General features: G+C 44.6%; 1 protein-coding gene across 2 annotated transcripts in view; it reads right to left on the bottom strand.

Annotated features, from left to right (window-relative positions):
* GPC3 (glypican 3) overlaps positions 1 to 14,810 on the bottom strand; it is a 154,178-nt gene that overhangs the window by 113,574 nt on the left and 25,794 nt on the right. The window contains exon 1 of one of the 2 annotated variants that reach the window (XM_069811409.1): positions 5,008 to 5,105. The exons of the other annotated variant lie outside the window; for it this stretch is intronic. Within the exon in view, the coding sequence (XP_069667510.1) occupies positions 5,008 to 5,089 (82 nt within the window). The 5' untranslated portion in view covers positions 5,090 to 5,105. Of the gene's footprint in view, positions 1 to 5,007; positions 5,106 to 14,810 lie in introns of those variants that run through there. 2 annotated transcript variants of the gene reach the window in all.

Genomic DNA, 14,810 nt, shown 5'->3' on the forward strand with positions numbered 1-14,810 from the left:
GAAAGCAGCCTCGGCATAAAACAGGATTAGCTGATTTTTGCAAATTATCTTCTCCCTGGTCTTATTGCTTAATGAATAGCAGACAACAAAACTCCCAGAGAGGGTGGTTGTAAGAGACATTGGTACTTGGAGGAGGCTATCACTCCACCGCCCGCACCGAGGAGCCGGCGTTCAGCACAGCACCCCAGGCTGTCCTGGGGCAGTCCTACCTAACGCTCCCTCCTCTGCTGGAAGAGGGAATTCTCCCAGGCCTGAATACTGCCTCGCTGGCCAGGGGGGAGGTCTCAAATTTTTAGAAGACAAGACTAGAATTCAAGACCATCTTGACAAATTGAAGAGATGATTCAATTAGCTCAGCCAAGAGCCCAGGGTTGTCCTCCACCAGGACAGCAGGAGCCACATGGACCAACGAACACCAGGATGGGGGGAGCGCAGCAGAAAAAGCACCCGAGGCTGCTCATGGGGCAAGAACACGCAGGCACAAGTGGCGAGGCTGAGTGCCATATATAAGACGGGAGAAAATTGTTCTGCTCTGCATCGTCAAAGGGTGAAATATTAACTGAATACCAAATCCACTCTGTTGTGCCAGGTGTTAAGGAAGATGCAAGAGAACTACAAGAAATCCAGAAGAAAGCTACAGGAATAGGGGCTGGTTTAGGAAATGAACTGTGGGGTTCATACTAGACTCCAGTTTGGCTAAAGTAAAGCCGTTTTGAAGTCTATTGACAGCATTCACCCCATCCTTTCTACAGCTTTCCCTCAAGATGCAGTTTTAAACAAGGTTAAACAGATGCCTTTTTGCCCCAGATCAGCAACACATGTTTTTTGTTTCTCTAAACAACTCATCCCTAGCAGCTTTGGTTTTAATAGCCATGGGGGGGGGGGGGGGGGGGAATGGGGAGAAGATATTAACACTTCTCAAGTCTCACTCCTTGAACCAAAGCTACATGATGGGTCTCATGGTGTAAGGGATGGGGAATCCAGAGGTTAGAAACTCCAAAGTATCACTGCTGAGACCAGACTACCAAAAAACCTCATTATCTATTCACAGACCAGCCTGTGAGCAAGTCATCCATGAGCAGAGACCTACAAGAAATAATTCTGGTATTTAAGTTAACATAAGATACATGATGCAAAAGCAGAAGACAGTTGAAGTGAAAGAGTTGATTCCTGCTGCATCTCTTCCTTCCTCTCCTCCCTGGAAAAGCACAGCAAGGAGCAGGCTGGAGCACGTGTACTTCCACCTCCCGGGAACAGCCAGCACAATGCTTAACACTTGTATTTGCTGACCGGTCTGCGGTAGCGTGTGACTCCTGGGACTAAGATGCTCATCTATCAGCCCAACTGTTGCCAGGCAGCCCCTGGGGATCACGTCACTGAGCGCAAGGAAGACACTGGAACATCCTGGCTGCGTTCCTGGATATCGCTCCTCTTGCAAAACCAGGCAGAAATGTCAAGATGTAAAAATCCGCCTCAATACAGCCAACACCTTGGGGTCTCAGAAATAAAAGGTTGGTATTAGAAAGCTGTCATGTGAGCCATGACAATGCAATGTTTGCACTGTCTTTTTACACTGGAAGTTGCTTTCCAGGATTCTTATTTTTTAACTCATAGGACAGGAAAAAAAAAAAAAACAACAAAAAAAAACATTTTGGAGCTAAATTCTATATAGCTTCTCCAAAAACAAAAGGCTTATCCACACTGCTGGATGACCTGAACCAAAGAACCCGTCCTGGTCCTTGTGCTAAACGGTGCGGGCTGGTTTACACACAGACCCCAGACCCCCAGACCTCCGTTCCCTGCCTCCAGGAACTCTCTGGTCCACTTCAGTCCAGGGACTGGGAACAAATAAAGATTCAGGGTGTGAACTGGGGTACCACCAGCCTTATGCAAAAGCAATACAAGGAAGAGTTAAAAAAAGTATCAAACCAACAGTACAGGAGCACTCACTGCTGTTTCACAGGATGGGAACCCACAGAAATCCATCAGTAAGCAAATGAGATGAGTACCAAAGGGAGCATCCAAAAGCCCGAAGTCAGCTACAGGGTTAACTCTCACATTTAGAAATATTATGCAATTTATTACATTGCAACAATCCCCCACCCCATAGCCACAAGGAAGAGGCCAGGCATGCTCTGCCACATTGGTTTCACTGTCTTTCTGGTGGAAAAATGTTGTAATGTGAAAGTCTGGGGGTGGTTTTGAGTGCAATGCCAATAGTTGTCTAAAGTAATTGGTACTTGTCATACAAATTTTATCTAAACAGCAACAGGCTAGCATTTAACAGAGACATACACCCTGGAAATACACAAACGCACAGGTACACAGTATGGTAAAGTGGTACCTGTTATCTGAGCTACCATGTACTCTCACTTACAAACATTAACATCTTGGTTACAACCCATTTGTCTTCCTTACTGCCCAGCTACACTGGACAAACAAAAAAAAATGACCTCATGTTATGCTAATTTAATCAATATTTCATGCAAGGCAGATACAAGCTTAGATGGTCTGTCCGTATGCAAATCAGAAATATACAGCAAAGTTCCCTTTAGCACACAGCCTGGCATTAGCAAGCCATTTCACAGGAAGGGAATTTTCAGTAAATTGCACATTTAATTTCCATGTTATGGGAAGTAGTTTCCCTTAGTTCTTCCAATAGTCACCTCCTGCTGTTAATGACCACAAGCAATGCAGTGACCCTTATAACGTCTGATTTCACAGCAAATATTTTAATTTCTGAAGGTGAAATGTGAGACGTACTCTCCTATAACACTTATCTTTATGGCTCTCTTAATTCTTTAGAATTTATTGTCTCCACTAAAAGCACACAGAACATAATTGAAATAGATTTTCCAAGATATATCTGGATTATTTTAACCTACCTTTCCTTGTTAGCCATTTATATTATCTTATTCTAACACAGGAAAAAAGTATTTTCACACTAAAAGCTTCACCAGCACCTTTTTAAACTTAAAAAAAAAAAAGAAAAAGAAAAAAAAAGGCTTTTTAAGAAAACATTGGTTCAGGCAGCAAAGATTTTCAGAAATCAGGACTTGAGGGAGGGCTTTACAGCCCCAACGTTTTCCCATTTCATCCAAATGGATCAGTCTCTCAAATAAAGGCATTAACACTTCCCTGAAATTATGTCTCAAAACAAAACGTGCTATTTTAGAGATCCTAGAAAGGCATGAACATGACATTGTAATGAGAGTCTCCAGCACATGGAGACTGTGGTCCAAGGCAGCCCTGCGGACGGGAAAACAGCATTTTCCAAAAATCTCTCCTGCTTATAGGAGCCCCACTGTGCTCCGGGAGAGACTGCCACACCTCCAAGTTTGAGAGCCAAAGTGGACAAGCGCCCAGCAGAAAGGACAGAGGCAAATTTAAGCTTGCTGTTAGGTAGAAGGGGGACCAGAAAGGCCCTCCAGATCCCTCCACCCTCCTATACTGCATCTGTTAGCCAGGGAGACACAGCACCATCAAGACTGGCTTTGCAGCCCACCAAACCTCTCTGTTTTCCATTGGTGTTTTATGTGGGGTCTTTTCCTCCAGAAAAAAAAATATTGAGACAAAAAAGAACAGTTTGAAGAATGAATGCTCTTTCCAGTGTTATCACTGCAGCAATAGGCACATATGGGAACTCAATGAGAGCTCAGTTCTGATTTATGCTTGATATTTCATTTAATTGAATTTTGCAAGAAAACTGTTTTCATTATTGAGAAATGGACCTCCCATCATGCAAAGAGGGGGGGAAATCAAATGCTTAAACTCTGCCTCATTTAGCAGTGACTCTTTTGGAATGAACAATAGCTTCATACATAAATTTGCTTGTTTGGCTGCCACAGATATGAATTGTCAGGGCATTTTAGAACAAAAGAAATGACACGTCAAAGCAAATCTATAGTTCAGCTAATCAAAATGCCATGTTTTAAATATGCAAGTTGTTTTACACCAAAAGAAGGCATTTATCAGAAGGCATATAAATTGACAGGAAATGCAAGATATAAGCGGGATGCAGACAAAATAAGGATTTTCAAGTACACGCAAGAAATTTATTTCCCTATGCACTTTATCAACTACCACCACCTCCCCCCCCAAAAAACCCCAACACATCAAAAAGTATATCCTCGGCCTCATTTAAGCAATGAAAACATTAAAGCCACCTAAAGCATTTTAGCTAACAAAGCTGGCTCAGCATTTTGCATCACTCAGAATGACAGAGTTGGTCACAACACTTTGTAAACAGCCCTTGCCAGACCGGCCAAGCTTCTTCCCTGTCTTTCCACTAAGTTTAATCCAGGTACTGGTTTTCAGCTTCCAGAGCTCAGAGTGGTACTGCTGATAGGGAATGGAAATGTTGGGTACATCTGCAAAGCTTTAACTTACTTTCTGCAGGGAGGAAGAGTGCGAAGGGATGCGTTTGGTGTCTCTAACATATATATATGCACTCTTTACCTGTAAGCAGGTAAAGGCATATAGATACCTTCAAGGATACTTCAGCAGAAGCTTACTTAGCTATGAAAAAAAATAAATAAAGGCATTGGTCACAAAATGCTCATTTTGTGAGTCCCCCACAGGACTTCTGCAGCTTGCAGCCAGCTGCCTTGCACCCCCTAGCACAGACTTCATCAAGCCCTGCTCCCCCCCAGACCTCTCTGCTCCTGCCAGCCTGTGCTGAAGATACTGTAAAACTTATCCCAGTGAAAACCTTATTATGCAGGCAGGACAGCTCACTGTGCTTAGCTGCTTACAACACAACGCCCGGTTGTGGAAGCTTAACATTATCTCTTAAAAGTTAAGCACTGTATTGCCAGAATAGTTATTAGGTTGCAAATAAAACATTCCAAAGGGAGGCTTTTACATCACTTGGTCTGTCTCCTGCTTCTCCATGCTTGGGGGGTTAAGTCCATTGCCAGAGTTTTGTCTCTGCAATACAAACATGTTTCAGAGCACGTAAAATCCCACTAAGCCCACGGAAGACGTCGGTCCAGTTGGGAATCTCACCACTGCCTGTGTTCTGCAGCCTACAAACCGGCAGATAAGCTTCCTGGAAAAACATCGGCTCTCTTCTAGTCTGCCACAGCATGGAAAGCTGCTACATCCTAGAGGCACAAAGAAAAAGCCACAAAAGGTCATACCCAGACTTTTGAAGAATTTGAGGAGCTGGGCTTCACAGTCCATTAACGAGCTGGGAACCTAACAGATTAACCAGAGTTCAAGAAAGTGCAGCTGGGCCCCATCTCCACAGAGAAAGGAGCAGCATTAACTAGCGGCAGTATTGTTTGCCATAAGGAAAGCATACCGTGCTGTCAAGATATCACAATTATCACAATGTTCTTCTGCATCTGCCACTTTTAGCCCACCTTTCAGCAGGTCTCAAAATAGTCTCCCTACCAGGCTCCCGACTGACTCTTTATCCCACATGAAAAAAAGTATCAAAAATAATTCAGTTTACCAAAGTCCCCATTCATAAGCCAGGTTTCTGCATACCCGCCCAGGATTTCTGCTCCACAGCAGGTACCAGCACCGATTCTGGGAGAAGGGGATTTGCACAAGCTGCAGTCCCCAGCCCAGGGGACCGGTGGATGTGCAAGAAAAACTGCAGAATGAAGCTCCAGGAGAGACAGCAGCTGCCTACAGAAGAGACACTTTTTGTCAGGCTAAAAGATCAGGGTGTTTTCTACTGGAGGCTTGTGCTTTAGGGTCACTGCCTTCTCGATTGAGCAACAGTAATTTATGGTAGTCTAAACTCACAGACAGCAAAGTGACTTCATGACCAGAAATGTCTTGCTGAATCTGCAAAAGAGCACGTGCTGTAGGATCAACATGCTCGTCACCATACGAACGCCAAGCTCTAACAGCAGCACTGCAAGCTGCTGCTGATCTCCTGAGAGACTGAAATCCTGCTGCATTTCTAGTAAGTGGCTGGACTGGTAAACATTTAAGCTCAAGACTCAAACACCATCGTCTGTAAAAAAACCATAGATATTGCTACATTTAGTGCTGCTAGGCTATGATGTCAATTGGATTTGAAAATAAATGGTACTAGCAGCTATGTGTATGCGTGTCTTATTTCTCCGATTACCCAAGAAGCTGTCCTTCAGCAAACTGACAAACCCAGCAATTCCAAATGACTAAACACTTTTTGATGCCTTCAAGTGACAGCTAAAAAGCAGCATCTAACACTTTGGGGCTTTACTTTAGATATAGCTGCAAGAAAAACCATTCATAAGATCTTTAACTGCAGCTCTGAAGCAAAGAACCTTTTAAATGTTTCTTCTCACCAATTTGAATAACCAATCTGGAGAAAACCATCTCTACAGCTTCTCCAGCAAGTGCCTAGGCAGATGGCATGCCTGCTCAGGAGACAGCTTTTGTTTTCTGTACTTTGAAGAGAGGCACAGGACTGAGAAAGGCTCTCTTCTCTGCATGACCAGAGCTCCCCTGCCCCAAACCCTGGTTTTCCAGCATCCAAACCAGGCACCTCTGCCTGCAGCATCGTTTGTGCTAACAGAGTGATGAGTCCCGATCTGGTGGGGACACAAAACAGTACTTCAGTCGTACTGTAAAAATGCAGGTTTCAAACACCCGCCATGTCTATGCTGCAGCATTTCATTATTTGCACTGGACGCATGGCAAGAGGGGCACCATCACCACGTACGTTTCACTGGGGTTCTTCACCTCCCTCTTTAAATGACTACAAGTTCTCTATTAGTGGGAACTACACCGTTTTTTAAATTTTGAACCTGTCTCCCACAGAAGTAGTTAAGTAACAAAGGCACTGTTGTAAGTCACTGTATAGCTATGATACAGTCACACTTCCTAGATTGGACTGGTGTTTGGATAAAAGATTGCCACCTCCTAAAACAGTGAAGCAATGCTACGTTTGGAAACATTATTAGACTATTTAGTTCTTTATTAGTAGAGCCATTGAGATTTATAGCCTACAGAAAAGGGTTGTTCAATCAACAAGGAGCAACTGAAGTGAAAAAGCATTAATGTTACCACTGAGGCAATTATTGTAACATGATCGCAAGTCCTATGCATCTTTAATTTTTGCCAACACAACAGATTCTCCAAGACATGGATCCCTGTTTCATTGAGATAATATGATTTGTAATAATAATATGAGGTGGGTGAAACAGAATCCAGTCTCTTAACACTTAAGCATTGCTTTCCCTCAGGGGATATCAGTATACAAAATGGGGGTTCCGGCAAAGTGCTTGTAATCTCAGAAGCCAGCGCACCTATTAAACACTTAGTAGGGCTCCAGCAGAAAGACAATACCAGAGCAACAGTCTCAAGCGAGATAAAAATCTCAGTCCCACTCTCAGGAGCAGAATGCTGGTTTAGTTCCATTTGACATCTTATCTACCTGGAAACCCAAACAGGCAAGAAAATGTCATCGCCCTCTGAGGAACAGAGAAGCGATTCTCTGATCCCATGCAGTACCAGCAATGCAATCTTGGGCAGGTTACCAGTTTGTCATGGGGAAACCGATTCCCTGGAGCCAGTTCTCCTGCCTCATGTCTCTCGTCCAAGGGTGATGCTTTCCTTTGGCAGTCTTGAAATGCAGACCCAAAACGATGGGAATGCCTTGATCTGAGAAACAAATCTGAATTACTTCTCAAAATTTTGTTGGGTATTTTTTTCTTCTTCTCCTTTTTGGGGGAAGGAGAGGGAAGGAGGGGAGCGGGCACCAAGAAAACAAGCTGTTCTAACTCGAACACAAAAAGAGGAAGACAAAGGAGATTTCTATTAACGGAAAAAAGTCTACTGCACTGTAGTCATTACATTACTGAAAGATCAGATCCTATCAGGACACTGGTTATCTCCATACATTTCCTAATGAAAGCTTATCTGAGGACTGTGGAAGAGCTGGTCACAGACCCTAGTCCTACCACAGCACTGTGTTTTTGACAAACTTTACAACTTATAGGATTCTTCACTTAATATTTCACCAGGTTGTAGAAGGGACCCAATCTTGTCAGGAAGAGACAGACACCAGTTGCAGCAGAGAGGGATGCTTGTGCCATGTACAGGCAGAGCGATAGTGCAAGGGCGCAAGCCACACAATAAGTCTGAATTTCAGAGCAATATAAAAGAGAAGGGAAAAATGACCCCCTTTCAGGATCAGTGCTGAGTTCTGGATGGAGATATTCACAGAGGGGAGAAAAAATACTCTCAAAGCACAATTTGCTCATTATGCTTAAGACTTTAGAGTGAACCTATCGGTTTTCTCGCATCAGGGAAGCAGCAGCTTTCCTGGCCCCCGTGCATGCCAGCAGATCCCCTGCTGCAGCACCTGCCCCACCAAATACCGTCCTGTCCCATGCCTCTTCAGGTCCCCTCTTTGACAGCCAGACTTTTGCCACGTGCAGACCTCTAACATGCTGCTGTTCTTGTACGAAGCCACATGCTCCCCTTAAAACTCGAGCCAATATCCTGGAACCTGCTTTGGCTCTCAGAGGAAACGACAGTCAGAGGGGTGACATTTCTGTGCAACCCTCTGACTGCGGAGGTATCGTATCATTCACACCCGTTTCCAGAGGGTATCATGCAATAAAGCAAGAGGAAGGGAAAGTGAGAAGCGTGCACAAAGCTCAGCCCTTCCCACGGAAACCCTCCATTGGATGCCCCGTGGAAAACCCCAGCTCTGTTCATGAACCAGGCACCCAGGCAAGGACAGCCCTACAGACCTCCTCCGTCACGTTAGCTGGAAGACGACAGCTTGGGCTTATGAAAAATGGAAGCTGTGACATTTGGTTTTTTGCTGAAACAGATGTTTTTAGCCAAGAGGCATTTTTCTGTCCAGCTCTCAAATTGATTTTTTCCTGGATTCTCTACACAGTGCCACTGTTGCTGTGTATACATTGACAATATTTACAAAGGCACCAAAATTAACTCTGGGTAGGACTTTGGTGAGCAGGGGAGGGAGACCGAAAGAAAGCAATTCTACATATGGAGAAGCAGCTGTCTCCTTTCACTGCCATCAAAGAAACAGAGCAACTGGAGGACCAGCTCTGAAGTCAAATAAGATGAACGGCAACTACAGCAAGGGCCATAAAAACACCAATAAAAAGTAAGTTGCCATAAGGGAAATACCCAGCTCAACACCTCTCCAGAAAGGTAAGCGTAATAAACTCACTCCTACCATGGACATCAGTTTATTTTTTCAGGTGCAACCTAAATACAAAAACAGGGAGAGATGCCGGAGAAGCAGCACCCAAATTAAATTCCATCTGCTATGTAAATAATCTTGCTTGTTGACGGAATTAGTTGCACAATTTAGATCAACATAATCTGACCTTGAATTAAATTAACAGCCAAAAGCCAGTGCTCCACCTTCCCTGGGGGCTGCAGCAGTTTCTCTGCAAACACCTCAGACCCTCAGAGAAGCTATTCCTTCTGCGCCTGTCTTGGCACCTGTCAGAGACCATGTTTTATTTTACTTTGCACCAATGCAAAGAGGTTCTAAATATTCTGGAATTAAAACAATCACAAAACATGAAAGTGCTTAGAAGGCATTTCCACATTCTCCTTGTCTGGCAAGTGAGTGGCTAATTTACAAGCCAGCTGTCAATACAGAACAATTGCTTACCTCATTTTACAGGAAAGCAAAAAAGTACTACAAAAAAAAAAAAAAAGACGACTTGCAGTACAGAATACTATGCAAAATTGCTTTTTTCAACATGGCAATCAGAAGTGTGTGTTCATCACTGACCTGTCAAGGAGAGATGCCTGTTTAGCTTTCAGATAAGCACCCAAGGGCTGGGAGCTGCTAAGCAAATAGCCAGAGACCACCCCAAAGTTTCCACCACTGCAAAGCAGCAACCAGCACACCCCTACAGCTGACAACCAGCCTCTCCTCCGAGCATCTGCAACTGTGCACTTACTTGTGTCAACACAAAGCAGGATCCCACAGGCTCCATGCACCCTAAACGTTAAAGGAAAGATAATCCTTGCGGTTAATGTTTATCTAGGCCAGCACAGTTACAACTCTCAAAGGAAGACTCTGGCTTGAAAGTGTGAAATGTTATTGCCTGCGGAGGGTGGATGGCAAATGCTTCGCTCCATTTGGATGTAAACCTTACTAAAATGGAAAGAGAATAGCAAAAAGCTGTCCCATGCACCCAGGGACACCTCTGCAGTTTTCCTGAAAGAAGGAACCAAAATGAAAGCAGAAGACAGCATCAGTGTTTGACCTTACAGCTACCAATTATATCTGCCTGAGACTCTGCTTATGACGCAACAGCAGATGGTATTTCTCTTTCCTTAAAGAAAACATCCATGCTTTAGGGAATTGCATGCAAAAATACTGTATCAAGAAGGGCAAATCTAGCCTTGTGAGAGACAGGGAACTGCCTTTCAAGTCAGCATTTTCAAGTTTGAAGAATCTGCCACTTTTCTGTACAAGGAAACCTCAAAACTGCCTCCTTGCTACTCGCTACACCACGCTCTTCACCACTCGTTCCAGTGGCCTGCAACGCAACCATCCCAGCACAAGCCTGGGTAGTGCCCCAGGGCAGCCACAAATACACATAAAATGTCCCGATGCAGTGAAACACCAGCAGCAGCAGATGGATGACTGAGGTCTGCCACACTGCTCTGGGAAAACAAAGAGCTCCCAGTTTCAGCTACAGCTCGTTCCCCTACCACGTTCACCGGAGGTACCTGCACAGGGTCTTCCCCTCCAGCCGGCCCAAGGGGACACAAAGACCAACCCTGTCCTCGTCTCTGACCAAGCACCAGCCCCACAGCTGCTCTCGCCCGGTGCTGAGGCTCCCCAGCAGCCCATTTTGGAGACCCCCAGTCCCCGCTGCAGCGTTTTGTGCTTTCTTTCTGGACTGCTGCTAGGCAGAGGGTTTTGGCAAGCCCCCAACTCAGCCCTATGCCTCCACCGCTCGTTCTTCTCCCCCCAAAAGTGCAGTTGGCCATGTGCTGCTCTCAAGTGAAACCCTCTCTTGAAAGAGTCTTGGACCAGCCCTCACGCAGCTGGATGCTCTCTATTGCTGGGCTGCACAAGGCAGCTGGAAAATCCACTCTTTTCACATCTTTGGCCAGCCCCTCTCCGTTACACATAGCCAGTTTGGCAGCCCCACGTACAAGCAACACTGGGCAGTTTAAGTGCACTGACCTCCCTGGATTTCCAGCCCCCCGCTAGTGCCAACCAGCTCCTGTTTACTGAGCTGGTCCTTTAATCTCATTGAATTCTCCATCGACGCTGCACTTCCTAACACCCCTCAATCTGCTACACCGCCTTGCTTGTTAAATTGCTATTAAGTGATTAAAACAAGACTCTTGCCTACTCCCCAGGCACCACATCAAAGATGCGTTAAACTGCTTTTTTAAATTTTAATTATTTAGCTATTGCAATCATATTACACAACCCTTATCATAATAGTTCATTAACCTTTGGTTTTAACTAATTAGCAGGCCTCTGCAACAGTAATAACATTATGTTTGAGTTTGTGAAGTTTGTTAAATAGCATGAAGGAGGACGCAGCGCTGCCCCGTAGCTGCATACGATGACAGAAGGGACGGGTTGGTCCAAGATGCCTTGCTATTGAAGTTATGCAGAAGGACTACACAGCTGGCAGCAGAGCGGTCAACGTGACCGCCGAAAGACGCTCCCAGCCAAAGGGCACTCAGACCGTACCTCTAGCAGAGGTCAGAAGCCAGGACGTGTCTCCTCACTGCTTGCAGGGCTGTGCGAGCCACCAGCTGCGTGCTGCATAAAGCTGTGGACCACATCCTCAGCTGGAGAGGTCAGGGCATGTCGTACAAAACCAGTGACACCACAGCACACATCTGCCAGGCAGCAAACACTTCAGCTCTGTGGCTGAAGGAACAGACCTTTTGCTATGAAGACGCTCAAGCAAGAGCAAAGCACGCTCCCCGTAACAAGATGAACGCTGCCTACGAAAGCAACCTGGTTAGGAGCAAGAGCAGTGGTGCACAAATAAATGTACACTTCCATTTTTTGCAGCTGTAGTGACTAACCACATCTCAATCAAGCTGGTCCAAACCCCCTTCATTCAGAGGGCTTTTCAGCAGAACAGCTGTTACCGGCAAAGCTGCTAGAAATGTTCAGTTGCACCTATATGTGCTATTAATATGCATGGTGTTGGTTGGCCAGCAACTATTACAGTCCCTGTTACTATACCCTACTATAGTCAATGAACAGCTGTCATCTCCTCCTCTAAGCAAGTTAAGAGAGACCATGGTATTACAGGGGGCAGAGAAAGCAAAACCTACAGACTGACTCATGCAGCAGCAAGCACTGAAAAAAAGAAGTCAGACGGCTGGAAACAGATGTAGTCACCAACTATTGCCCTTTACCTCTTTCAGCCGGACAACAGACACCTCACAAATGCATATGCTGTAAGGTCCTGGGTAGGAAACCATTCCCGCACGGAATCCTCTGCCTGCTTTTAGACTACAGAAAAACATACACAATGAAATAAAGAAACAGATGGACACTTCTATGCAGTGTTGCATTACAGTAAAGGAGAATTCAGCCCAATAGAACAGCCACTCCTATGCTACAGGGGTTTAAAAGCTTATTAAAAACCTGACATAATACTCTGCAAGACAGTACCATAATGCATTAAAAAAATACGATTATATAGTAAGGACAAGGCAACTGTATTTTGAAGGAGCAACTATGACTTAGCCTAAAATGTCATTACTGGTAGGAAAATAAACAAACCAGGGACACTTCATTTTATGCCATTAAGCATTTCACAGTATCTGGGTGACACCACTGCACTAACAGACTACTCACTTTCCCATATAATTTGTTTAATAGGCAGCTGAAAACATTAGAAAGACAAAAGGGATTTTTTATATTCTGATCATTTACATTTTATCTATATTAACAATCAAAAGCATCATAAGCAGTGAAGGAACCGCTGTCAGATATCATTTTAATGACATGCATCCTTTTAAGTGTATCCAGTGTTCCTCATATCATTAGAAGCAGGGGGAAAATTAATAGAATACTAATGGCCAAGCAAACTCTGAATACAATAACTATTCCTTTTTTCCGTTCATGTTATCAGCCCATATTCTAGCTCCATTTCTTCTTTAAGACCATTTGAAGAAATAAAATAGAACTTTGAACATACTGGCTCCCTACTTAATTTTCTCCCATGCTCCACTGCACCTGAAGGGCTACCAGAAACATGGGCAAAGCTACTTATTTCTATGCCTTCAGGTTCTTCCTTCCCACCTTTTTTTGTTGTGATACTGAGACCACAGCTCTTCACGTGCTCATCATTACACCCATTTCTTTGCACCCCCTTTTTGTCCACACTCAACTGCTGTCACCTGTTTTACACCTGGATTGCAAGCCCCAGAGAGAAGCACGATCAGACACAAGGGCACCACTACCCCTTATAGGGACTGGGTACAAACAGTCGTTGTGTGTATTTATAAGCCAATGCTACATCATTGTCATTCAGGTGGACAAGTTGCCCCTAATCCTAGATTTCAGGAAGAACCTACATCATCGTTTCCTTATTCCTAAACTGAGGCTCCCTGGTGATCCCTTCCTTTCAAAGGACAAAAAGAAAATCAACATTGAAAAGGTCAGAAAGGATCAACAGGACAGCCCTCTGGTATTTTGCCTCCCCTTGTACTTTTTACTAGATCTCTAACTCTTAAGAAGTGCACACATGCACAAAACCTGGCTGGTTTTCCCCACCTGTACCTCCACACACTCCCCAGAGCAGCATGCCAGGAGCAGTATGTGTTTTGCTGTACGAAGTGGATCTCTGCATCGAGAGGAGTGGAGGAACAGAGGACACCACTGAAGAACAGAAAAAGTATCATCTGTTAACTGTAATTAGAGGAAAAACTGATTTATGAAGCAGATAAACTTGGATGGGTAAATTAGCTCTCTACAGTAAGTGCACAGAAGGTAACACCTTCTGAAGAGTTTACATTGTTCCCTGATAATCAATGCTTAATTAGATCTTTTTACCTTAATGCAAATTTTCTCTCTAATGTTCCTGCTGTCCTTTCACCGTCTCACCCTTTCCCCCTAACGCTAGTGGCTTTGTCCTCTGACAAAAGCCCACCGCAAAGGGGAAAGTGCCAACATAATTAATTTTTCAGTAAAAGCCAAGTTGTTGTTTTCTCTGAAACATTTTACACTTCAGAAAACATCAGAAATGTCAGAGTCCATAAGCAGAAACAAAATCAGAGATCTGCTTCCCTATTAATACTGCATGACCTCCTCAACCATCTCGCTCTGGGAGAGGGAGACAGGGTGCTCTACGGGGAGCAGAGGAGACAGCAACCATGGCCGAGAAGGGGAGGGGAGCCAGGGAGCTAAATATTAAGCCACTGGCAGGTTAGAAAAGCAAACAAATTTAAAATACAGGGAGCATGGAACCGAGTACCTCTGCCTTGGGAGCGGGTGGAAAAGCTGGATGCTCTTCTGGAGAAGTGGCATGCAAAGCCCAGAGGAGAGCAAGGAGGCAAGACTTGATCCTCAAGTCCCCACTCAGTCTTAAATTCCTTCTCCAAGACTTCTGCATGCAGAGGTAGTAACCCAAAATTATAATTGTCTATAGAGAGGATGGAAGAAAAGTGCTATATTGACTCTACTTGTCTCTCAGAGGGATCCCTCAAGCTTCCCTTCAGTGCAACACCCAAGACAAGGCAGGGGTTCATCTTCAGAAAGAACAGGTAGGAGTCCTGTCTTCTGTCCCCCTTCACCCTTGAGCTTAGCTGCCACTGTTTTACTGTGACCTCAGCACCAGTACATGCACAAACACTCCTCCTGGAGCCTTCAAATA

Source organism: Haliaeetus albicilla, chromosome 23 (assembly GCF_947461875.1).
Source record: "Haliaeetus albicilla chromosome 23, bHalAlb1.1, whole genome shotgun sequence".
Taxonomy (NCBI): Eukaryota; Metazoa; Chordata; class Aves; order Accipitriformes; family Accipitridae; genus Haliaeetus; species Haliaeetus albicilla.